Source organism: Canis aureus, chromosome 32, assembly GCF_053574225.1.
Source record: "Canis aureus isolate CA01 chromosome 32, VMU_Caureus_v.1.0, whole genome shotgun sequence".
In the NCBI taxonomy this organism is placed as follows: Eukaryota; Metazoa; Chordata; class Mammalia; order Carnivora; family Canidae; genus Canis; species Canis aureus.
This window is the reverse complement of record NC_135642.1, coordinates 10,388,463-10,415,111: the sequence shown is the minus strand read 5'-3', so window position 1 is coordinate 10,415,111 and position 26,649 is coordinate 10,388,463. Positions and strand designations below refer to the sequence as shown.

The window sequence follows — 26,649 nt, the reverse complement described above, 5'->3', positions numbered from 1 at the left end:
AAATGAGAATCATTAAATGAGAATCAGGTAGGCTTTAGTCATAGCTATTATGGCCCTGGACATTGATGCATCTTATAAATATCATCTATCAAGAAATATTTTATTTTTTGAGAGAGAGTGTACACATGCACTCACGAATATGAGAGAGGAGGGTGAGAGGGAGAAGCAGACTCCCCACTGAACAGGGAGCCCCATGAAGGACTCAATCCCAGGACCCTGGGACCATGAACCAAGCTGAATGCAGTTGCTTAACTGACTGAGCCACGCACGCACCCAAGAAGAATAAATATTTTAAAACATTTTTTAAAAACCACTTTGGTTGGCTTCTGACTTTGTAGACATATACCATAGGGTATGGTTTAAACCACATGAGTTCACAAAGAAAACAACTAAAATGCTTATTTAACAATGAAAGCACTTGTTAATACCACTAAGAGAAATGGAGTCAAGAATGGTCTGACAGATTTGGTAACATTTGTGAATGGCATGAAAATAGAGTTATAGCCTATCATTAAGGTTTCCTTTTGAGATCAAGCTGGAGCAATTAGAAGGTTGAATACCCAAAGGAAACACTTTCACTGAGCGGATTTAGGAGTACATTATTAGTATGTGAGGTGAAGCTACAAGAAACAACTCTATGAAATTTATCAATGTATTTGCCACAGATATATTTGCTTGGGATATTTTTCATAGTATCTCTGATCTGAGAAGTTTCACGTAAAGCTCAGGAAACTTTTGGTTCCTAAGAGACTGAAATGCCTTTTTCTCCCAGATAATGAAAATGTAATATACTTTCTTTTTCACTTTTGTCATCAAAAAATGTGATGTCAAATTTATGGTTTGAGTAAGTCACATTCTCCTTAGATTTATATTGTTTATTTTGTCTAATAAAAGGAGATGGTCTTAATGTCCTTCTCTAATACATCCAATTTCTATACATATGAATAACACACTGAAAAGTATTTAATCTTCTCACCTGATTGGCTGGGTTTTGCAAGTAAACTCTTCTGGCATTCAGATCTTCAAAGGCAGAAGGTCTTGAGCTTCTATATGGCTCACTGGTAACAACTGTCTCTTGCTGGAAAAGATGATCTTTCACTAGAGAACTGGAAGTATCCTCTTCAGTTGCCTAAAGGGAATAATCCCCAAAATTCATTAGTTGCCAGAACATAAACAAAAACAAACTAAGATCCTTTCAGTCTAGCAAGTATTTAGCAAATCATTATTTACCACTACCATCACATAAATGGCAATTCCCCAAACTCAAACAATCATGATTAGAGGCCAGGTCAAAATAAAATATTAATAATAAATCAGCTTTATGAGCAAAATGGGGTTCCTAAGAGAAAACTACATAGGAAGAATTAGAAACCTAACTATGGCACATGAGAAAGATAATCTAATTAAAATAAAGCTTTAAATTTTAACCAGAAGTGATACACATACACAGAAAATAAAGAAATTATTAGAGAATACTAATCAACTGGAAGTGTTATCTCACAAGTTAAAAAAGTATATACCAAGGACTGTGCTGTGCTTAAGATACAGGGGATCAAAAGAGAAAACAGCAGTCCATGACCTCACTGAATGAAAGATATGGGATATGCCCAATGACAGTCCCTAATGACATGCTTTTTTTAAAGAAATGAGATCATTATTTGCCATTACTTTTCTTATTACCATATAATTATTTGAAAAGATTGTGACAGCCAAATAAAAATGACAGAAATACCTTCACTGGCTCAACCTTAAATAATTGGAGTAATTACAACAGGAGTAATAATCTTAAAGGTATAAACCTTTATGAGCTTTAAAAAAAAAATTTTTTTTTTAATTTGGTGCTCCAAAACTGAGCAATAGAATTCACAAAATAGCTAACATATTTTAGTTTATAAATTCACGTTCTAGTCCTTTGCTCTGGAACAAAGTAGGCTTGTGACATTTAATTTCTTTGGAATTGGGGCACCTGGGTGGCTTAGTCAGTTGAGCATCTATCTGCCTTCAGCTTGGGTCATGATCCCCAGGTCCTGGGATGGAGCCACATGTAGGGCTCTCTACTTAGTGAGGAGCCTGCTTCTCCCTCTCCTCCCTGCTCATGCTCTCTCTCTTGCTATCTGTGTCTGTCAGATAAATAAATAAAATCTTTTAAAAAAATAATTTCTTTGGAATTGGTTTTCTCAATTACCAAATACTTTTAATATCTATGCTATTTTATTACATGGATTTTCTTAAGGATTTAGTGAGATGATAATAAATGTGAAAATGCCCTAAAGCAATTAAACTTTTAAAAATATATTTGAGAATGTGTTATCATTTAAAACTAAATATGTTAAACCCAGTTAATTGTTTTTAAGTTAATTTTCATCACAGTTGTCCCTATGTGTTGATAGTTAATGCTAAATTAATTACTGGAAAGAAGTTGGTTAAATACTTATAACCAGCAAACACACTCTTTCAAAATGCATGATCAAAACTGGAAACAGTAAAAATTTCAAGAAATATATTTCCATGTTCTAGACACTTTTGAAAATAAATGACTCAAGTTAATTGTCTAAAATCATAAGCAAACTGAATAAAAGAAAAACATGAGAGGTGGGAAGGTTAACATTTAAGAAATTAACTTCTCTAAATTATGGGTTTATTATAAGTTGGTATATTTGTACTAATAACTTTGGGGTTACCTGAGATACTCAGATTAAAATCTATAAATAAGCATGAATTATTACTGTAGTTGTAGTAGTAGAAGTAACATCAGTAGCAATTACAAAATAATTATAATGGTGACAACCATTTGGATCAGGTTGTTTTTACTGAATTCCAATCTGAGGAGTCATTTAAGATTTGTAAGGTAAGGCCAGCCCTGGTGGCTCAGCGGTTTAGCGCCGCCTTCAGCCCAGGGCCTGATCCTGGAGACCCGGATCGAGTCCCACGTCAGGCTCTCTGCATGGGGCCTGCTTCCCCTCTGCCTGTGTCTTGGCCTCTCTTTCTGTGTCTCTCATGAATAAATAAATAAAATATTAAAAAAAAAAAAAGATTTGTAAGGTAAAATAAAGCCTACTGAAAAATCCGTATCTGAACAACAAAAACTTGTTACATGACACAAGTATTTTACTCTACTGACTTGGGTTAATTCTACTTATATTCTGTACATTAAGCAAAACTTTTTTTTTTTTTTTAAAGATTTTTATTTATTCATTCATGAGAGACAGAGAGACAGAGAGAGAGAGAGAGGCAGAGCCACAGGCAGAGGGAGAAGCAGATGCCATGGAGGGAGCCTGATGCGGGACTCAATCCCTGGTCTCCAGGATCATGCCCAGGACTGAAGGCAGTGCTAAACCACTGAGCCACCTGGGCTGCCTGCAAAAACTTATTTTTGATTAAGAATTCATTTACTTTTTAAAGGCAACTATCAAGAGTGTTATTTCATTATTAAATAAATAAAAATGTGTTTATTGTTTGGGTAACACATGATTTAGCTGGACTTAAAAATGTTTGACAAAATAGCTAGAATTAACCTAACTGCAGTTCATATAAAACAGTAAATTTATAACTATGCACCTAAATGGGTCTCAGCTAATAAATAACAAAAACATCCTTCAGGTGTCTCATATGGTAAAAACACCCCCCCCACCTCAATCTGTTGTAGAGTTTAGAACCTACAATATTGTGAGAAACAAACTAACATTTTTATAGAATCCTAAACTGGGAGAATATTTTCCTACTACTTAATTATACCTCCTTCAGCAGTTTATAAATTTAGATGTATATGACAAAGTTTAAAAAAAAAAAGTGGTGATAAGTAAAATGGCCATTCTTATTCATTCCTAACTCTATATAGACAAGTAAAATCTGGAACAACCATTTATGAAAAGTGATTTTAGTAGAACTATCAAAAACTTTTAAAACAAACACTGAAAAATTCTTGAATCTAGCAAAAAAAAAAAAAAAAGTACTAAATGGAAGAAGCTTTAGGAAAAAGTATTGTTCTCAGAATTACTTTTAAAAGCAAAAATGAAGAAATAACCCAAATGTCCCCAAAATAAGGGAATGGTTACATAAATTATGGTATGCCTACTTTATACTGAGTGGTCATTTGAAATTAGGCTTATGAATAATATCTGCTATCTGGGGAAATGCTTAATGTTAAAAAGTCAATATGCAAAATTTTATGTACAGTATTATCATAATCATAAAAAATAAAAATGAAAGGATATAAAGAGGAATGTTAATACCTATGCTTGCTGATGATTATGAGTAATTTTCCAATTTTTCTAGAACTTGCTTACTTTTATGTTGACCACAATTTCTCTTAAAATCTAAGTATATACTTTCTCCCTTGTTTGTGATACAGAATTGTCATATTTTGAAATATATTCTATTAAAATATCCAAGTAATTCAATGAAGGAATTAGTCGTATGCTTTTTGGCTTAAATATATTTTTCCCTGACTCTGTATCTGAAAAAATCAATTAAGACATTCTTCAACCCTTGCCCCAACCCCTTCTGGACTCGTGCAAAATACCCATCGATTAAAAAAAATTATTTTCTAAGCAAGTTCATCTTCTGAGTATCTTTCAAATCCATTTTTTCTCATGCAAGCCCTTACTATCTTTTTTGCGTATCTTATTTCAGTAGGATTTTAACTGATCTCCTGGTTTCCAGCCTTGGGGAAGGCTATTCATGCAAATCTATTTGATTTTTTGCTCAGAACCCTTCTAAGATTTCCAATTATCAAAGCTCTGTTGGGGAATCCTGTACATACAAGATAGGAAAGTAGAAGGGAAGAAAATCAGTATTATCTGAGGAACATCTTCTTTTTTTTTTTTTTAATAATTTTTATTTATTTATGATAGTCACACAGAGAGAGAGAGAGAGGCAGAGACACAGGCAGAGGGAGAAGCAGGCTCCATGCACCGGGAGCCCGATGTGGGATTCGATCCCAGGTCTCCAGGATCCGCTGCGCCACCCAGGGATCCTCTGAGGAACATCTTCATAAGAAATGTAATTTACACAAATCTGTAGAAGTGCCCCCCCCCCCCAAAGACAACACTGACATGCAAGATAAAAGTCCAATTTTATTTCATAGAGGGGAAAAAAGGAAATAAATACGTGAAAAGATTGAGCTTCATTTCTAATTAAAGTCATAAAAACATAATGCCAATTTTTTTATATAGACTAGAAAAGATAATACTTCGTGCCAACAAAGACATGGGGAAACAGGAATATTTTTGCACTGCTGGTGGTAGTGCAATTCTTTGAGCAAGTGATTGTATACGTAGATACACACACACACACACACACACACACAAATTATGGTAGCACTACTTTAACAAAAAAGAATAGGAAAAAAAAGAAAACATCCTTTGGTTATATCAGCAGAGGGCTGGTTAAAAATTATAAATACATATACACACAAACACACACATATGTATGAATGGTGGAATTCTATACAGCCAATAAAAAGATCTATACACAGCACTCACAACAGCTAAATGAAAGAAAGGTATAGAACTGTCAGTAATGACATGATCTCGTTTGTCTGATAGAATATTTTAAAATTTTTTCAGTACCAGGATAGATAAACACTGATGCATATTTGGTATTTCCCTAAAGAAATATTTTCTATAAAGAATTACATATACATAATGACTTAAAGAATGAAAAGAATGTGTATACTTGTTACTCAACTTTAGAAAGAGAATATAACCAATAACATAATGGCTGCTATCTGTTTCTCCATGTTTTCATCCCCTACTTTGATTACCAACAGGAAAACACAATCCTAAAGTTTTTTTTTTTTTTTCATTTTCGTACTCTATGGTTCTTGCTAAAGAATATTTAGTTGCAGATGCTTCTGAATTTTATTTAACTGATATGATGCTATAAGGGACTTACTTTTGGGGGAGCTAAACTCATTCATGTTGACATGTATAGCAATAGCTCATTCACTGTCACTTCTTGGTAGCAATGATAACTAACACATATTGAGTATCAGATATCGCCCCAAGTACTTTCCATGAGTTAACTCATCTATATCCCCACAGCAACCCTTCAAAGTAGATAGTATTCCCTCTCTACAGACCACATAAAGAAATTAAAGCTCAAAGAGATGATACAGGGGTGCCTAGATGACTCTGTCAGTTAGGTATCTGACTCTTGATTTAAAGTCAGGTCATGATCTCAGGTCCAGAGATTGAGCCCTGCCTCCTGCTGAGCATGGGGCCTGCTTGGTATTCTCTCCCTCTGCCCCACCCCTTGCTGTGTGCACCAGCATATGCATGCAGCTTGCATGCTCTCTCTCCAAAATAAATAAATAAAATCCTTTAAAAAAGGAGAGAGATTAAGTAACTTGCTTAAAATGAAACAATTAAAATTTTCTGCTATTTCAAACAATGATGTTAAGAACATTCTTTTACAGATCTTGCTGTATATATGTACAAGTTTTTTTCTGGTAAATATCCAGGAATAAAAATGGTAAATTACCTACGTTCCAGTTTACATAATAAAAATTAGTTTCCAAGGCAGTTCTAACAATTCACACATCTACATTCTCACCAAACCCAGGCGTTATCACTCTTACGTATCTATCTACTATTTATTTCTACAATAATGGATCAGTCTTACTAAAAATTACATAGTATTTTCTTTCTGCAAACAAGAAATTCTAAGAATGAAGAAAAGAACTAACAAAAGAATGCATAGGTTTGTTATTTTACCATGGCTCCTAATACTATTTCATCCTCAAATATTTTGGTTTCAAAAATATTGATGCACTTGTTTCTTACCATCTTATCACTTTTATTCTTTGTACAGGTCATTTCCTCTGCCCACAATGACTATTTTCAATTTTTCCACAAGAAAAACTCTTTGTAACATCAGCTATAAAATCTCTTAAAAAGTCTTTGTTGATCCACTCCCAACTTAATCATTCCTTCCTCTAAAGTTACTCAAATATACTTGTATCTATCATCCTATATACTAAGTGTTCTTTTCTTTATTTCTACCCACAGTCAGTAATGGGAGACCTTGCCTAGTCTAGAGACATTTTATCTCTAGAACTTATAATTATGCCTATCATACAGTGAATATCTCTATGAATAATCTCTAATATGTAACCATCCACAAGCCAGATCACATTATAATAATATGAAATCTCGGGAGTAAATTTGGCATAACAGGATAAAAAAAATGTAGAAAAAGAACTCCTTAACAAAAAAAACTTCACCCACAAATGAAATAATTTTAATAACTGTAAAAATTCAAATTACACAAAAAAATTGTTCCCATAATCCCAATCCCAAGGAATAACAGCTACTATTATTTGACACAGAGCTTTCCAGACTTCTTCATGCATGTACCTTGGCTCATATCCTATGTACAAATATGATTCCATTTATATTGTAGACATTCTATCTGTGTGATGCTTTTTTTTCACTTCATAATATATCATGGGCCTCTTATCGCATCAACATATAAAGATGTATGTACCTTGTGCTTTGAAATGCTTGCAAAGTTCAGTATTTGTGTGTGTCAACTATTCTCTAAGCAAGACAACTGATGGACTTTTAGATTACTTCCAACCTTTTGTTATATATATTGCAATGCACGTCCTTATACGTATATCTGATGCAGTGGTAATATTATTTCTTCAGGATTAATTCCCATAAACAGAATCCCTGAATAAAGAATATGCATATATTCCCATTATATTACCAAGCTACTTTTATAGGGAGCTTATGTATTATTTGAAAACCACTCAATAATATACAACTGAGGGACCATTTCCTCACATCACTGTTCACACTGGGTTTTACTACTTACTGATCTTTTGCCAATCTAGTAAGAAAAATATTTTGTTATTTTCCAAAAACATTACCTGTACTATTTTCCATATTTAAATTAATAATAACCACAACATGTAAGTTGGATACAAGTAAGTATTCACGTTTAGTCAAATTTGAATGTTTTTAACTGAATTACAACCCCTTAAAACTAACAATTACTATGGGAACATGGACATTTTCTAAAGTTGGTTGGTGAGAAATGCCAAAAATCCTTCACAAAAGCAGAAAATTTAACACGATACACACATTTGCATGATCTCCAGCTTTAAAAAAATTATCTATAGCAGTCATATACATTCATATTCAATGTTTTTAGGATTGTGCTGGCATAGGCTTATCTGTATTATCTATATAGTAACCTATGCCAATATTTGATGTACAATGGAAATCTGTTTCACTCTCAGAGGCTAGTGTAGTAATTATTCTCCTATGGTTGCTATGAGATTGTTTAGCTTTTTCTTCTTCTAAGACTACTAAAGCAATTTTATGTGTATAGGCAAAAGGATGCTGGGTAAAGCCAATAAAATAATTCCAGCTGTAGCTCTCTATCAGGACATAAGGCTAGATGACAGTTGCATAGAAAACAGAAACAGACTTTGCTTCTCTTCCCACTTTGTCCCCTCTTACTGTGTAATTCTGAGTAGAGACAACTTAGCGTTGTTCTGCAAACCTTTTTAAATATAGGACTCCAACAAATAATTAGGTGTGAAAAAAGTATTACCAGTCTACCTATTGCTCAAGAACTGGACTCTTGTAGTTGTGTATTACAAAACACAGGTTTGAAAATGCATGGCTGGGTTATATCCAACAAGAAGATTTTAGTAATTATATTATTAATTTTAACATGATGAAAGAATTTTAAAATGTTCTTTGATAAGGATGTCTTAAATTTTAGCATTGCATATGTTAAAAATGCTACCAAAAGTGGTATTCCTTTGGTATTTAAAATTATATACTCAAATATGCAAACTTGGGAAGCACAGAAAAAAATTATAACTATTCCACAAGCCCAGTAAAATTACCATTAATATTTTGGTACAGCACTCAGTACAACAATTCATTTTAGATTTGAACACAATTATCTTCTATTCTGTTCATTAGATTCCTTTAGTTCATTTGATTAGCTTAAGGGTAAGAACACACTAAACTGCGGGGTTTTTAATCTTGCATTTGTCTATGAGCTTTGTCTAAAAGCATTAATAGCACATATAGAATCTTAGCACAGTAAGCAGTAATGAAACAATATGGAAAGAATGATAAATGTATCAAGATTATGATATCTTACAAAAACAGAAAAAAGAAAACAAGTCCTCCACCCTAGATTAATCAACACACAAACTAAACTACTTTTTCTAATAAAGTTAGCTTGACTAATACCTAATACCAAATGTGGTATTATGTTTTCAGGAATTATTGTCTGTAAATTTGTTTTTTAGTTATGAGGCAGCAGTTACATAGTTCCTAGTAACTATATAAATCTTTACACAGTCCTTTAACTGATAAATCTATTTCTAGGATTCTATCCTAAGGTCACACTTGGAAATACCAACAAAAATTAAGGTTAAGAGTCTGTGGGAAATAAAATAAATGTTCAATAAAACATGAATGGTTAAATAAATTGTTTGGCAACAGTTACACGATTATAATGACTAAATACAAAAACTCTGAAGTTGGACTTTGTGAGTTCAAATTTTAGGATTTATACTACTTACATTCCAATTACTACTATCACTACCGTCAGCAATGCAAATGAACGCCTTTCAAAACACAATCGAGGGGTACCTGGCTGGCTCAGTTGGTGGAGCATGAGACTCTAGATCTTGGGGCTATGAATTTGAGCCCCACACTGGGTATAGAGACTTAAAAGTAAAATCTTTGGGCAGCCCCAGTGGCGCAGCGGTTTAGCGCTGCCTGAAGCCCAGGGTGTGATCCGGAAGACTCGGGATCGAGTCCCACGTCAGGCTCCCTGCATGGAGCCTGCTTCTCCCTCTGCCTTTGTCTCTGCCTCTCTCTCTCTCTGTGTCTCTCATGAATAAATAAATAAAATCTTTAAAAAAAAAAAAAGTAAAATCTTTAAAACACACACACAATCAATCAAAACAAAGAAGAGACTGATTCTCATGGTACTTAAAAAAAGAAGTATGCATTCGAATACAATACAAAAGAACAAAGAAAAACCTAGGTAGAAGTATCTAAAATATTAATAGTGGTTATTTCTGGGTAGGAATAAATGATTCCTGATTCCTTCTTTACAATTTTCTAACTATCCAAATATTCTACTTGAAGAAGTATTATTAGTCTAAGAGTCAAGAAAAAAAATGTAAATAACAAAACATCACACAAAAAGGTTATACAGTTCTTTTGCTCCCTTGTTAGATAATAAAATTCAATCTGAAGTATACTAAGGTTTTGGGAACTCAACCATGAGCAACTACTTAATGTAGGATGGTGATAGTCACAGTAATATAACATCCATTTGCTAGCTAACTAATGCCTATTCACAGGGTGTTGTGGTGGGTCTATTCATTGGGTATCCGACTCTTGATTTTGGCCAGGGTCATGATCTCAGGATTGTGAGACTAAACCCCCAAGATTTTTTTAAATCTTAAAAAAAAAGTGTATATCATAATCTCTTAAATCATTTTGGCTCAGAAATGATACTATCAAATTCTAAAAGAGTAAGTTAGTCAAGTATTTCTCAGTAGCCAAAAGAAAGAAGACAATTTTCACTTCAGATCAATTAAGTGTCATCTTTCTTCTTCCCAAAAACATGAAATCTGAGATCTTTTCTTCTTAGAACCACAAGCCTGTTGAAAGGTGCGTCTTATGGGTTTTGTGACCAATCTAGCATATCTAAACAAAAAGAGCTGTTCTATGGTCGGAGAAGCACTTTAGAAATGTTCTTGTAACAAATATGAGCTAGCATTTAAAAACAAAAACAAAAACAAATCTTAACTGGCTCATTAAAATAGTCAAAGAAAAGAACCAATGAAAACAACATTCATACCTTTTTTTTACAGCTGAGGTTAAAATCCTAAGTGTGAAGGTTTTTCTTTAAAAAACCCTACTTGGGTACCACATAGGTATATGATCATCACTGTACTAAAAACACGAGGGATAAAAGATGAGAAAGATGTGATTTTAAATCCAAATGATGATGTATTTCATATAACCCTTCAAAGACAGATATGAAATAAAAAGGTAGATGTCCTTCTGTTGATTTATGATAAAGACACTCAATTGTTGAAAGCTGAAAGGTGACCAAGGGCAAAGAACTAAATGTCTAGTATAGCTATAGAACAGAAAAGGTGCTCAAGTAATTGTTGAATAAATTAATAAATAAAATGAATGGCACTAAGGTAACTTTTAGAGTTTCCTTAGGCAGTTTTAATTCTGGACATCGGTTCTTTAAAAAACTTTTCAAATAGGAGGTTCAGAAAAATTTATCTCACATATTTGCTAGCATCTCAATATCCCCTACTCCTTTCTTGATATAATTAGGGTTAATATATTATATAATCAGGTCAGACTTTTTTAAACAATAAAGATGACTTTTTTCCTACCTGAATATACTCTTTATTATAGAAGGGCTATAAAAACTAAGATACAACACAATTTTCTATTAAAGACAGAATTCAGCATAAGCTAGAGATCATCTAAAAAACTGAGAATAAATGAGGATTAGGGTTAAAGGAACATGATAGATATTAGCTTTTGTTCTCCTATTTCCTTTCTGTTCATGTATTGGTTAGCTATTCCTGCACAATAAATCACCACAAAATAGCAGCTTCAAAGACCAAACATTTATTATCTCACAGTTTCTGTGAGAAATTTTGAAGCACCTTAGCTGAATAGTTCTGACTCACAGTCCTTCAGAAAGTTGCAGCAAAAGTAATAGCCACAGCTGCAGTTATCCGAAGGCTTGTTTGGAGCTGAAGGAGTTTCTTTCAAGCCTGACCTGTTTCCTTTCTGGCTGCTGAAACAAGGTCTCAGTTCCTCACCAAATGGATCTCTTCACAGAACTGTTCAAGTGTCCTGGCACATAGTAGCAGGCTCCTCACCTGGTGAGTGATCCAAGAGAGTAAAATGGAAGCCACAAATGTTCTTAGGACCTACCCTCATTTCCTTCACATTTTATTTATTAGAAGTGAGTCACTAAGTAGAGGGACACTCAAAAAAGCCAGGAATTAAACTAAAGACAGGAGTATGAAAGAATTTGTGGACCTATCTTAAAACCACTATTGTTCACCACTCTTTGGAAAAATAATTTACTGTTTTCTCACATGCAAAATACACTCATCCCCCTCCCCAGACTCCCCAAAAGTCTTATCCCTTTAGAGCAATTTCACATCCAAGGATGTTGCTATCTAAATAGATCCATGTATGGATGAAACTTCCCAGGTATAGTTCCTTAAGACAATCCGGAGTATATTCTCCCCCAACATAAAGACCTGGAAACTAAAGTGACAAATCATCTGCCCTACACACACCCAAAATACAACAGTAGGACAGGCAGAGGAAAACTGCTATAACACCATCCTGTACAAAATAAAAGAAAATGGGAAGCACAAAGAAGTCACTGATCCAAAATAATTCTGAAATCAAAGTAGAAACATCTTACAAGTTGCTGGAAGAGAACCTGGACCTAGGAATAATTCTCCACGGCTCCTGGCTCTGCCCTTGGAGATTTGGTCTCTGATTTCTGAGTCACCCTTCCATTTTATGAAAGGTAGCCCATGTTGTATACATACATGTGTATAGAATGTTTTAACCTGCCTCCTACCAGTAGAATATTGGGTATCTAAAGGGTCCAAATTGATGATACTTCTGTCAAAATAGCTCTTTGAAAACACTGTGGATCTCTTGTGATTTTTATTGGAGTTCACATCATTAGATTAAAAAGCACTGTCAGATATCTGAGATAAACTCTTCTCTATTTTAAATTTCTGCTAAGGGACACCCTAATCTGATTATAAACCCTATCACTTTGATGGAAAGGGTCTTGAAGGCACACTTTAGATCTTTCTGAGGTCGTAAGAAAGGATTTTTTAAATCATACACTTGGATTAATCTTTAGACAAAGCTATTCTGAAAGCACCTTGGATTTGACCTTTGCCTGGAAGCCATTTCCTAATTTTAGCATAGTTTGATATACTGAGAGGATGAGCAGGTCCTGGCTCCATTTTGTTTAGGAGCCCTTCCTTACCCTATATACTATAAGTAAAAAGAAGAAACCAAGCAACAGTTTTAACCTTTTGCTTGAAAATCTCCTTGATCACCTAGCTGATTCAATACATGTTCTAGGGCCCACATTACATTTTTACGTATTACTGCAGATGACAGTGTGCTAACCTTTCTGCCACTATATAGTGACTCCCTTTCTTCCAGTTTCCAGTATGGTTTTCATTTAAGCCTTTACTAGCAGTCTCCTCAAATGCTTGACATTAAACTTCCCATCGACTGTCCAAGTTCAAAGTCTAACCTGCATTTTAAGTATTTGATATGGCAGCACCCCATTTATGGGTGCCTAAATCTGTATTAATAACAAATTACCCCCAAACTTAGAGGCTTCAATTAACACTAACATTTTATAATTTTCGTAGGTCAGAAATTCAGGAACAGCTTAACTGTTAAATAGGTTCTGGCTCACAGTCTCCAATGAAGTTACAGTCAAAACATCAGCTATAAGGGCGCCTGGATGGTTCAGTCAGCTGAATGTCTACCTTTAGCTCAGGTAATGATCCCAGGGTCCTGGGACTGAGCCCCACAATGGGCTCCCTACTCAACGGGGAGGGAGCTCCCTGCTCCCACTCTCCCTCTGCCTGCTGCTCTGCCTGCTTGAGCACTCTGTCAAATAAATTAATAAAATCTTAAAAGAAACAAAAACAAAAAATACATCAGCTATGGCTTTAGTCATCTAAAGGCTTGTTTAAGAGTAAATGACTTGCTTCCCAGATGGCTCACTAGCATTGTTATTATCATAAGACTTCAGTTTCTCACCACATGGACATCTGTATTGGATTACTTGAGTGTCCTCATTCCATGACACTTGTCATTTTCTAGGACAGGTAATCCAAGAGAACCAGAAAGAAGCTGCAATGTCTTTTATGACCTACTCTTAGAAGTCAAAACATGTCACTTCTACCATAGGCCTATTTGTTAAGAAACAACTAAGTATAATGCATACTCAGGGGGAGAATTAGATTTTATCAAAAGGAATATAATTTAAGAATCCATTTTAAAAACACCACAGAATGTAAAACCAAGAATTAAAACTTGACATAAAAATTGCTCTTAGTAAAATTACATTTAAATGGAAGCTTACTACTATAGTCTCTAGTAACATTGCATATTTTCTATCTTATTATGAAAATAAAAAACCAAGCAAGTGATTTAGTCTAATAAAGCTAAAATATAAATAAATAACTCTTTTACGGTGGTATACGTGTAACATTTTGGATTAAGGGCATTAGAAACATCTTACTATGAAGTAGCTGTCCCAAAGAGCTAGGAGAATAACTATCCTTACTGCTTTTCGTTATATGGTAACTGTACTAGACTCTTCCTAATTTTAACTTTTTACTCTTTCATCTGCTTCTGCGATAAATTTATTATTCTTCACTCATATCGTCCCCATTTTTTACTCATATCAAAACTTTGACAGGTACAAGTGGCAAATATGATCATGAAAACAATAGTTTTTTACAAAATCCATTGACTGTTGTATGTACAAAATGGTATACAAAGAAATGAGGTGAAAACAAATCACAAGATATAATGTCATTTTAATATTCTTGTGATTGGTTTCACCTCATTTCTTTGTATACCATTATGTAAAGGAAAAATTACTCCAGAACATAATTGTTTGCAATACTTTGTACATGAGTGCTCACTTCAGCAGCACATATACAAAATAAAAACGTTAAAAATTATAAACTTGAAAAAGGACACAGAAATAGTATATATTTCAGTGGAAAAAAAGACTACAGTATAGTGATATAATAACACACGTACATACACATTTACGTGTATACAGAAAAAATCCCAACGGCTGTATTTAAAAATATATGGTCATCATGGATGGTAGTGTACTTATGTTTGTTTGTTTTTTTTTTCTTTAAACTTTGCTATCTTGCCCAGCCCCAGTGGCTTAGGTGTTTAGCGCCGCCTTCGACTCAGGGCATCATCCTGGAGATCCGGGATCGAGTCCCACATTGGGCTCCCTGCATGGAGCCTGCTTCTCCCTCTGCCTGTGTCTCTGCCTCTCTCTCTCTCTCTCTCTCTGTCACTAATAAATAAATAAAATCTTAAAAAATAAACAAACTTTGCTATCTTTCTCAAATTTTCCAAAATAAAAACATTTTCATTTTCTGATTATAAATGCACATAAAACATTTTGCCATATTTTTAGGTCATAACTATTTTTACAGTAATATAAATAACTGATTATTAATACTGGGTATATAAAAATTTGGGTTCTTTTACTGTTCTAATATTGTTATGAAGTATTAATACTACATCAAACTTGAAAAATATGGAAAAGTTCTAAAAAGAAAGTCATATAAGCTCAGAATCCCACAATTCAAAAGTAATAAAAATATTTAACATTTTAGTGGAGTAGTAACACCATATAATTTTTATGTTTTTATTACTCAGTATATTATAAGTGAATTAATAAATAGTTAAATGTTTAATGATTGCATGATAGATATATTCTAATTAATTCAATCATTCTGTTTCTCCTACTTAAATGGCTTATTTTTTATTATCAATACTTTAAATACACAAAACCAAAAATCTGTGTGTAAAAAATCTCTGTGCAAGAGAAAAACAAAAACAAAACAAAAAACCCAAACACTTTGTGCATTTCTATTCCTTAGTATAAATTACTGAAAATCTGTTCACTAGGGTCAAGAGGCTTTCAGGTTTCTGTTTTAAAGGCTTTTTTTTTTTTTAATTTTTATTTATTTATGATAGTCACACAGAGAGAGAGAGAGAGAGAGAGGCAGAGACACAGGCAGAGGGAGAAGCAGGCTCCATGCACCGGGAGCCCGACGTGGGATTCGATCCCGGGTCTCCAGGATCGCGCCCTGGGCCAAAGGCAGGCGCCAAACCGCTGCGCCACCCAGGGATCCCCAAAGGCTTTTTAATATATACTACCAAACTGCTTTCTAGAAAGAATCTACAATCCACATTTTTTTCCAGCAGGGCATCAATCTGTCAATCTCAGAGACAGTACCGGGCAGTGTCAATTTTTATTTTATTATTTTAATTTTTTAAAGATTTTATTTATTTGAGAAAGAGAGAGAGAGAGAAAGAGAGAATGAGAAGCAGAGGGGTAGGGGGAGCGACAGGCAGAGTCCACACTAAGCATGGAACCTAACACAGGGCTGATCCAGGACCAGGAGATCACCACGGGTTGAAACCAAGAGTCAGATGCCTTTCTTTTTTTTTTTTTTTTTTAAGACTTTATTTATTTATTCATGAAAGAGAGAGAGAGGCAGAGATACAGGCAGAGGGAGAAGCAGGCTCCATGCAGGGAGACTGATGTGGGACTGGATCCCGGGACTTCAGGATCACACCCTGGCCCGAAGGCAGGCACTAAACCACTGAGCCACCCAGGGATCCCCCAAGAGTCAGATGCTTAACCAACTGAGCCACCCACACGCCCCTAGAGGGGAGTGTCCATTTTTAAACCTTTATTTCATAACTAAAAAATGTTAATTTACACTACCTGCTGCTTACCATAGTTCATATGTGCTTATTTTATTAACAATTTGCAATTTCTTTTCTGTGATCTCAGGGTCCTGGGATCAAGCTCCCCGCAGAGTGGGGCATCTGCTTCTCCCTCTGCCCCTCCCCACCCCCATCTCATGCTCTCATTCATTTGCTCTCTCATATAATTAAAATCTTTTTAAAAAATATTGTGCAGGTATTTTCAGATGTGACTAGTATTTAAATCAGTACATTCTAAGTAAAAGATATTACCCTTCATAAAGCAGACAGGTCTCATTATGAAAAGACTTAAAGACTGAGGTTTACCAAAGAGGAAGGAAGTCAGCCATGAGATTCTGCCTTCCAACTCAAAACTGAAACATCAAAGTGTATCAAAATTGTGGTACATGCCTGCCTGCCTAACCTGTACATTTCTGACTTGTCAGTTCCCACAATCACTGAGCCGATTCCTTTAAAAACAAACCAAAAAAACCAACCACCACCAAACCAATCCAAGGAAACCAAACAAAACCAAACTTTCTATAACACATGCATACCTATATACATGCCCATATATCCTATTGCTTCTGTTTCTCTGTATTTCTTGACAAATACAGTGTCTTAGAAATTTATGTAAGTTGCTTATTTATTAAAGATAGTGATTTCCTCCCCACCCTTTATGTTCAGAAATTCCTTTCAAGGCAAACTACTTACTTGTAAGTCATCTTCTGCTCCTCCAGCTTCATTTTTAAATGTTGGGCATCCTAAAAAAACCAAGCAGATGTTAATTAAGCAAAGAATTTTTGTCTTAGGTTTTAGTATTATTGACTAATTGATTGAATCATAATACTGTAGAACTGTTCAGAGATCATTCTGGGCTGCCTGGCAAAGTCAGATGTTGGCTACCCATATCTGCTTCTTTGTTAGAAGAATAAAGTGATTATTTCCTTCTTCTACGGGTATATTTCTAGTTATTTATGAAAGAGGTTTTCTTGAAAGTGTGCTATCTCTAGCTAGCCCTGCCCCTGATTTTTCTAAAATGCGCAAACTGCTACACAGAGTACACACATTACAACTCCTCTTGTGTTTAGATGATAGTATTTATTCTATTTTCTAAATATTCTTACCCAGAAAATACCTCAAGATATTAGTTGCTTTTTTAAGAGAGAAAACAAGCCTTAAACCACGATTGATAGCCAATAACCAATTGTTGCTATTGATCTTTGTGCATCAATGTTTCTCTGCACGTTTTCATGCTGTTGAAGAGTGCGTTTAGTTTCAATAAATAAGGAAGGATGTCTTAGCAAACTATGAGTTTATGCTAACTTTGAGAGACGTAGGTAGCATCGAAGATGAGAAATCTGTCCTTTGGAAAGGGTTGCATGGTTTATTTTTATTGTCATGGAAGACTAAGAGAGATTTAATGGGATTGCTGAAAGTCTACCAGTGGCTGGTAATAACAGTAATCAGTATGTTTTAAAAAATGTTCAAAAATAATGAGACAGATTAGTACTATAGCCTACTCTACCTGGCTAGGAATTTTAAGCTCCTCCATATATATCTAAACTGTCCTTTAAAAAGTGAAACCCAGGGACACCTGGGTGGCTCAGCAATTTAGCACCTGTCTTTAGCCCAGTGCGTGATCCTGGAGTCCCGGGATCAAGTCTCACATTGGGCTCCTTGTGTGGAGGCTGCTTCTCCCTCTGCTTATGTCTCTGCCTCTCTCTCTCTCTCTGTGTCTCTCATGAATAAATTAAAAACAAAAACAACAAAACCCCATGAAACTCAATCTATTTGATACTAGTGAAAAGAAATATGCTTTTATGAAGACATGAGTGTGGGCTTATTAAAAGCAATAAATACTTTAGGGAATACAAACTGGTGCAGCCACTGTGGAAAATAGTATGGAAGTTCCTCACAAAGTTAAAAATAGAACGACCCTACAATCCAGTAATTACACTACTGGGTATTTACACAAAAAATTCAAAAATACTAATTCAAAGGGATACATGCACCTCTATGCTCACTGCAGCATTTTTTATAATAGCCAAATTATGGAAGCACCCCAAGTGTCCAATGATGGATGAATAGATAAAAAAAGAGGTGGTATACATACACACACACAAACACACACACACACTGGAATACTATTCAGCCATAAAAAATTTGCATAACATGGATGGAGCCAGAGAGCATAATGCTAAGCAAAGTCAGTTAGAGAATGATAGATACCACGTCTTCATTCATACACAGAATTTAAGAAACAAAACAAATGAGCAAAGGAAAAAAGAAAGAGACACACACACAAACCAAGAATCAGACTTTTAATTATAAAGAACAAACTGATTGTTACCAGAGGGGAGGTGCTTGGGGGATGGATGAAATAGGTGAAGAGGATTAAGAATACACTTATCATGAGGAGCACTAAGCATAGTATGGTTCAATCACTATGTCATACACCTGAAATTAATGCAACACTGTGTGTTAACTACATTGGAGTGAAGATAAAAAGTTTAATTAAAAAAGGTAAAAATAAGTTAAAAATTCTAGCAGCCACAGATAATGATTGTCTTTTTAAAGTACTGGATCTTGGACACTACCTAAATATCAGAGTCAACTGGCAAACTTTTAGAAAATATACTGGTACCATAGTATATTCTCAAACTGGTATTGTCAGAATCTGGGATGAGGCAGGCATAGGACATCACATATTTTTTATTTCTTGCAGTGGTTTGAGAACCACACCACTACTGGAGAATCTCAGGAACTTTTCCCCCCCCTAAATTCATTATATTATCATTTTGCAATTTTCCATCACATCTGAAATAGATAGGAACGTGAAAGAAAGAAGAAAAGAAAGAAAGAAAAGAAAAGAAAAGAAAAGAAAAGAAAAGAAAAGAAAAGAAAAGAAAAGAAAAGAAAAAAAGAAAAGGAAAGAAAAGAAAAGAAAAGAAAGCCCCAGCTCCCCTCCCTAGATAGACAGACTTGACTAGTCTGGAGTGGGGACCAGTTTTTCTATTTTCCAAAGTGTCCCAGGTGACTGAAATGTATAGCAAACAATGAGAACAATCTAGAAAGAACTTATAGGTTCCTGTCATAAAGCTAAAATGACTGCTACTATTCCATGGAATTTTTCTAAACTGTAAATCACTTTGTTTACCAATCATTAATCCCTGAAAATAGATAAATAGATTATTTAAGCACAGGTTCATGCACCAGCAGTACAGATTTATACTAAGCCTTTCCATGTTCTTGCCTATTGCCAGTCTCATAGTTCATTCATTTCTTCTAACTTTCCTATTAAAATATCTTCAAAATATACAAATCACAATGCTAATATATTTTGATTGTTACTTTATACAGAAGGTTATTTCTATTTATAGAGACAATTTTCCTTCTTAATTAGAAAAACAAATCAAGCCTTAATTATAACCTCGTTGTGGGAAAGAAATGGGCCTTAAAGTGCTTCTTTTTGCTTAATTAAGCAGAGGCCAGTCTTACACGTAAATACATTCTTCTTCCTTTTAAAACCTGCAAGCTTTAGAGTTAATAATCTTAACAGACTGGCAAAATATACAAAGAGGTAGATGGGGCTGTGGTCTCTGCCAATCCTCAATAATGAAACCAGAAAAAAAAAAAAAAAAATGAAACCAGGTAAAAAGCTAAGAGTTTCAAGAAAGGGTTCGCCATAGGAAAAAATAGAGTCTACATATGAAAAAGAGAAAATTTCTAACCCAATTCAATTGAACCTTGAACAATGCAGGTGTTAGGAACACCCACCCCTGCCCCGCCCAAATGCAGCTGAAAATCCACACATAACTTTTGGTTTCCCAAACACTAAATAATCTACTGTCCACTGAAGCATTATCAGTAATATATACAATTAACACATATTTTGGGTATCATATGTATTATATACTGTATTCTTAAGAATAAAATAGAGAAAAGAAAACATTACCAAGCAAATCATAAGGAAAATACATTTATAGTACTGCACTGTAAAAAAAAAAAAAAAAAATCCACATATAGTAGACTGGCACAGTTTAAAACAATGTTGTTTAAGGGTCACCTGTTTCTGATTATTTAAATTTTTCTTTTTTATTACCAAAACAAGGATATAATTGATATAACAACACACAAAGATTTTCAAAGTTCTGACCGCTCCCTCTTCTTCATGCTGTTACTTAGAACCATTGGAATCATCTGAAGTCTGTACTGATGAGTTTGAGGTAATACATGTAAGTGGTATATATTATGATGTGACAAATATAAAATGGATTTTAAAAAAGCATGATTTTATCTTTGCCTAGAGTGAGTTTTCAAAGCTAATTACATAAATCACAAAAGCTGTCTTGCTTAAAGTCACTCTACTCTACCATATAGGTTAAACAAATTAAGAAAGCAGTTAAGAAAACCTACCTTGAGAAATATCTTCTATAGCTCTTCGAATGCCTCTATCAAAAGCCCTAGCATCAGCAGGACTTTGAAAGGTAAGGCCAAATTTCTTGTCATCAATCTTCCAGTGGTGAAATGTTGGAGTGACCTTATTGTAAATGAGGTCTTTTTTAAGCATGCATTCCAAAACCACCTGCCAAGAGTTAAATGCCAAAGATTACTATACTTATATCACATAATCTAATGTAGCTCTTAAATACAAATGGAGGTGAGAATAAGAGCTATTCTATTTTAGTAAATGCATTTCCCCCTTCTATTAATATAGAGGTCTTGCTAGTTAATCTACTTCATAAAGTCACTCAATACAGAAATCAAAATGGGATTAAAGAGGATTCTGGAAGATGACAAAGTATGAAGGAAACTTTCTCCCCACTTAGACAATAATTACATTGGCAGAATCTGTCTGATGTAACTATGTTGGAAATCTGAAGTCTGTTGAAGGTTTGAACTCCCAAGGGAAGACGTGGACAGCAAACTGGGGTTAACTTTGGTCAATCTCTGCATTAGTACAATAGCAACTACCCATTTCCCATGGCAGGAAGATATGCACAACATATTCCTGGAGCACCCTGCACATAAATCACAGGAGACAGGGTGGGTAAAAAGAACCCTGTCCTCCACATATCAGGGATCTGTGCTCTGATTACTGATGACTAACTCTGATCAGATAGGTGCAAAGAAGGGGATAGCCATAGTTGTTATATCTTCCCTTACTGTTTCAAGTCCCTCCTCAACAGAATCAAGAGATGTCTAGGTTATTTAAAGGATCAGCATCCTTTTTTTTACCTATCATTTATTTTTTCCCATTTGGGGTGCTAGACATTAAAGACCAGGACATTCAAACAAAATTACATTCATGGGGAAAATTAGAAACTGACTATTCATACCCAGGGAAATACTCAGAAAAGACATGAGAAGATCAAATTTATACGTTAGGCAGATCCTCAGCATAGAGACAACCTACAACGATTAAAAAAATAAATAAAATCTTACAGAAGGGACAACCTGACAATCTGATTTCCAGAGTTAGCACACTATTTGATTTAACGTTCAGTGTTCAACAAAAAAAAACTTAAGGCACACAAAGAAACAGTAAATTCATTTTTTCCTTTTCCCATTGTAAGAAAAAAAGAAAATCAACAGAAACTGTCCCTAAAAAAGGCCTTACGGCAGATTAGGCAAAGGCTAAAAAAAAATCCCACAAAACTGTCCTAAGGAGAAAGTCAAGAAAATGATGTACAAACTAAAGTATCAATAAAGAGACAAAATCTAAAAAGAAATTCTGAAGCTTTAAAGCATAATAAATGAAAAAAAAATTACAAGATTTAAAGCAGATTTGAACAGGCAGAAAAAGATCTATGTACTTGAAAACAGACAACAGACATTACTGAGTCTGAAGAACAGGGGTAAAAAAGATTAAAGAAAAGCAAACACAGTGGGAACCCTAGGTGGCGCAGTGGTTTGGCGCCTGCCTTTGGCCCAGGGCGCGATCCTGGAGACCCGGGATCGAATCCCACGTCGGGCTCTCGGTGCATGGAGCCTGCTTCTCCCTCTGCCTATGTCTCTGCCTCTCTCTCTCTCTCTCTGTGCTCTGTGTGACTATCATAAATAAATTTTAAAAAATTAAAAAAAAAAAAAAGAAAAAGAAAAGCAAACACAGATTAAAGGACTTGTGGGATACCATCAAGAGGACCAACATAGGGGTGTCTCAGTTGCTTAATGTCAGATTCTTGATTTTGGCTCAGGTCATAACCTCAGGGTCATGAGATCAGGCTCTGTGCTCAGCATGGAGTCCACTTGGGATTCTCTCTCCCTCTCCCTCTGCCGCTCCATTATGTACCACCCACTCTCTCTCTCAGAAAATAAATGAATAAATCTTAAAAAAAAAAAAAAAGAACAAATACACTGTAGGAGCTGCAGAAAGAGAAGAGGAAAAGGGGAAGAGAGTATTTGAAGAAACAACAGTTTAAAACTTCATACATTTGATGAAAGACATCAATATTAACATCTAAGAAACTCAACAAACTCCAAATAAGATGAATTCAAATGAGAGCCACATATCAGACACAGAGAGAATCTTGAAAGCAGCAAGAGAGATGTGAACTGTCACATTCAAGGGATCCCAAAAGAGTATTAGCAGATTTCTCTTTAGAAACTTTGGGGGACAGAAGATACTGGGCAGATATATTCAAAGTATTAAAAGAAAAAGAAGTCAATCAAGAATCCTTTATCTAACAAAACTGTCCTTCAAAAGTAAGATAGAAACTAAGACATTTCCAGATAAACAAAAGCTGTCCACTAGACTTGTCCTACAAAAAAAGGTCAGAGAAATCCTACAAAGTGAAATGAAGTAACAAGAGACAGTAACTTGAGGGAGTATGGAGAAATAAAGATGTCAATAAAGGTAAGTGCATGAGCACTTTAAAAAAACAGTAAAATTGTAAAAATACTGGTTTGTAACTGACACATAGTAAACCTTCAATAAACAGGAATGGAAATGGTGATGTTAGTCATCAGGTGATACCACTAATTCATAATACAACAATTGCTATGAAAAACTAGGAGACCATTACTTATGAGAAGAGACTTTTTTTAATAAAGGAGGAGATATTTGAATGATAAATAAAGGCATTCAGGAGCTCAAAGAGCTTATGGGTAGATTCTGAGAAGGTGAAGTCAACAGATTCTAAAGCCTGTGAAAAATTTCAATCTCTGATGCTTTTCCTTCTTCTGAAAGAAATTTTAGGGTATTTTATAGGGGAGGGGGTGAAGAAAAATGCCACAGTCACTAAATAACTAAAACTTCTGAAGATATATTCCGAGTTATTTTAGGAAATATAGAGCAAAACTCCTGTCATAAAATTACTGGACTGTTTGCCAGAAGTACTTTAAATAGACCAAGTCAAAAATGGGTACAAGTGCATTTTTGTTTCATTAATAACAACTAACAGTTTGGGAGAGCAGAGTAAAATTAAATATGTACTTTCAAACTATGTACTTTATTATAGTTGCTACCTTACAAATAGATAATTACATGTTTACAAATTGTATTATCTAAGAAGTAGTATAATTCGTAGCTAGACAAATTTTTTTCAGCAGTAACTTTCTGAAATATCTTTGACTCTAAGGAAATATCATTCCATTTTTGAAATAAAAATGCCAAATTCAAATTAAATTACTCCTAACCAAAATCAGTAATTGGTAGCTCATATAGTTGTTTCATATTATGAGCCTTAGTTTTCTGGATACAAAAGCTAGTATCCTTCATAAAGACACCAAGAAATATGAAATTATGCATATTATCAAATACATAATTTTACTAATTATCTATTAATAAAAATTTATCTTTAATGCTATGCTCTGAGTTGAGTTGGATTTTAGACATTTTTATAAAGGAACAGAAGGAGCAATGGCAGTGTTTCTCACATAACAGCAGTTCAGCGAAAACAGAAGGGAGGGAGCCAATATTCTTTAAATATATGCATGTCATAAAGGAGACTGGGGAACTGCTCCAGATTAAAAGAGAATAAAGACATGTGACAGCTAAATGCTATGTGATCTTGTACTGATGGAACAAAAAAGTTATAAGAATATTATTAGGACAGTTGACAAAACTGGAATATGGACTGTAGATTAATGTAGCATGTTTATGTTAAACTTCTTAAATAGGATAATTAAACTATGACCTTGTAAGAAAATATCCTCATTCTTATTTTTTATGATTTTACTTATTTATTCATGAGACACACAAAGAGAGACGCAGAGACATAGGCAGAGGAAGAAGCAGCTTCTCTGTGGGGAGCCCAGTGCAGGACTCTATCCCAGGACCCTGGGATCACAACCTGAGCCACAGGCAGATGCTCAACCACTGAGCCACCCCAGTGTGCCAAATACCCTTTTTCTTAAGACAAATACACTGAAGTACTAAGAGGTAAAAGGCAGAATATATGCAATTTACTTCAAAAAGTCCAGAAACAGGGATCCCTGGGTGGCGCAGCAGTTTAGCGCCTGCTTTTGGCCCAGGGCGCGATCCTGGAGACCTGGGATCGAATCCCACGTCGGGCTCCCGGTGCATGGAGCCTGCTTCTCCCTCTGCCTGTGTCTCTGCCTCTCTCTCTCTCACTGTGTGTCTATCATAAATAAATAAAAATTAAAAAAAAAAAGTCCAGAAACAAATAAGCGTGCATATGTATGTGGGTGTGTACACTGGGGGAAGGAGAGACACTGATAAAACCAACATGGCAAATGTTAAAAAATTGGTGTATTTGGAGGAAAAAATTCAGTGTGTTTGGGTAAAAGATGCACAGGAGATCTTATACAATTCTTGTTAGAAGTTGATTCTTTGCAAATGAGAAATGAAATGGATAAACAAAAAAGGCATAAAAGCACAATAAATGGGGGTACCTGGATGACTCAGTCTTAGGTGTCAAACTCTGTTCCAGCTCAGGTCATGATCTCAGGGTCATGAGACTGAGCCCTATGTTGGGCTCTGTGCTCCTCTCTGCTTAAGGTTCTCTTTTCTCTCTCTCTATGCCTGCCCCACCCACCGTGCACTTTCTCTAAAACAAATCCTTTAAAAAAAATACAAATCATCAATATTCAGGAATGAAAAGTAAAACAAAACAAAACTGAAATCACAGCAAAACTTTAGAAAGAAAGAAAGAATACAATGTAAGGTTTTATAAACCCAAATTTGAAAAACTAAATGAAATAGCCAATTTCCTAGAAAAACTGTAACTTAATCAAAACTGGTTAAAAAGGAAACAGAAAGTCATTAGAGACCTGTAACCATCAGAGAAAATCAATAGGAAGTGAAAATAAAAGGGGATGAGGGATTGTAAAATGAGATATACTGTGATTCCTTCAGCACCTCTGAGAAGTCAGGCACTAGAGACCACAATCAAAAAGGTTATCCCCTGTAGAGAATTTAGGAGGAATTACTATCAGCAGAAAGAGGAGAAAACTGTAGTCCCTGACTTCTAATTAAGACACTGTTCTAGGGCCAGCCCCGGTGGCGCAGCAGTTTAGCGCCGCCTGCAGCCCAGGGCGTGATCCTGGAGACCCTGGATCGAGTCCCGCGTCAGGCTCTCTGCATGGAGCCTGCTTCCCCCTCTGCCTGTGTCTTTGCCTCTCTCTGTCTCTATGAATAATGAATAAATAAATAAAATCTTTAAAAAAAAAAAAAGACACTGTTCTAACTCCTGGTGCCCACACAAACAACAACATGAAATTCTTGGGCACAGGCAATAATCCCTGCTTCTTCACCTGGCTCTTTCTCAAGCCCCCATAGGCGGTTAGATGTCTGAATTGCCAGAGTAATACTAAACAACCTTAAATAATTCTCTTCTCCCTCAACTGGGTCTGCATAATTTGGAGAGGGGCCCATACAACTTTGAAGAAGCCATCTCAATGATCTAAGGATCTAATAGCCATGAATCTTTATTAATCAATTTATACAGCAATATCTATATAACATAAAAACCATTTAGAAACATAAGAATATTCAAAAACATAATAATAGTTGGAGAGTTTCAGCATCCTTCGAGCTGAAGTAGACCAAAACAGAAGAGAAAGGATATGTAAGAGTTGAAAAATTTAATAAACAAGGTTAAACTTTATAAACCCAAATCTTTAT

At 35.0% G+C, this 26,649-nt stretch overlaps 1 protein-coding gene across 3 annotated transcripts in view; it reads right to left on the bottom strand.

The window, feature by feature from the left end:
* The window catches only part of SPRED1 (sprouty related EVH1 domain containing 1), a 120,906-nt gene that overhangs the window by 22,851 nt on the left and 71,406 nt on the right, over positions 1-26,649 (bottom strand). For all 3 annotated transcript variants that reach the window (XM_077880561.1, XM_077880564.1, XM_077880562.1), the window contains exons 3-5: positions 20,979-21,147; positions 17,274-17,323; positions 977-1,129 (exon numbers count right to left, since the gene is read on the bottom strand). In XM_077880561.1, coding sequence (XP_077736687.1) covers positions 977-1,129; positions 17,274-17,323; positions 20,979-21,147 — 372 coding nt within the window. The remainder of the gene's footprint in view (positions 1-976; positions 1,130-17,273; positions 17,324-20,978; positions 21,148-26,649) is intronic.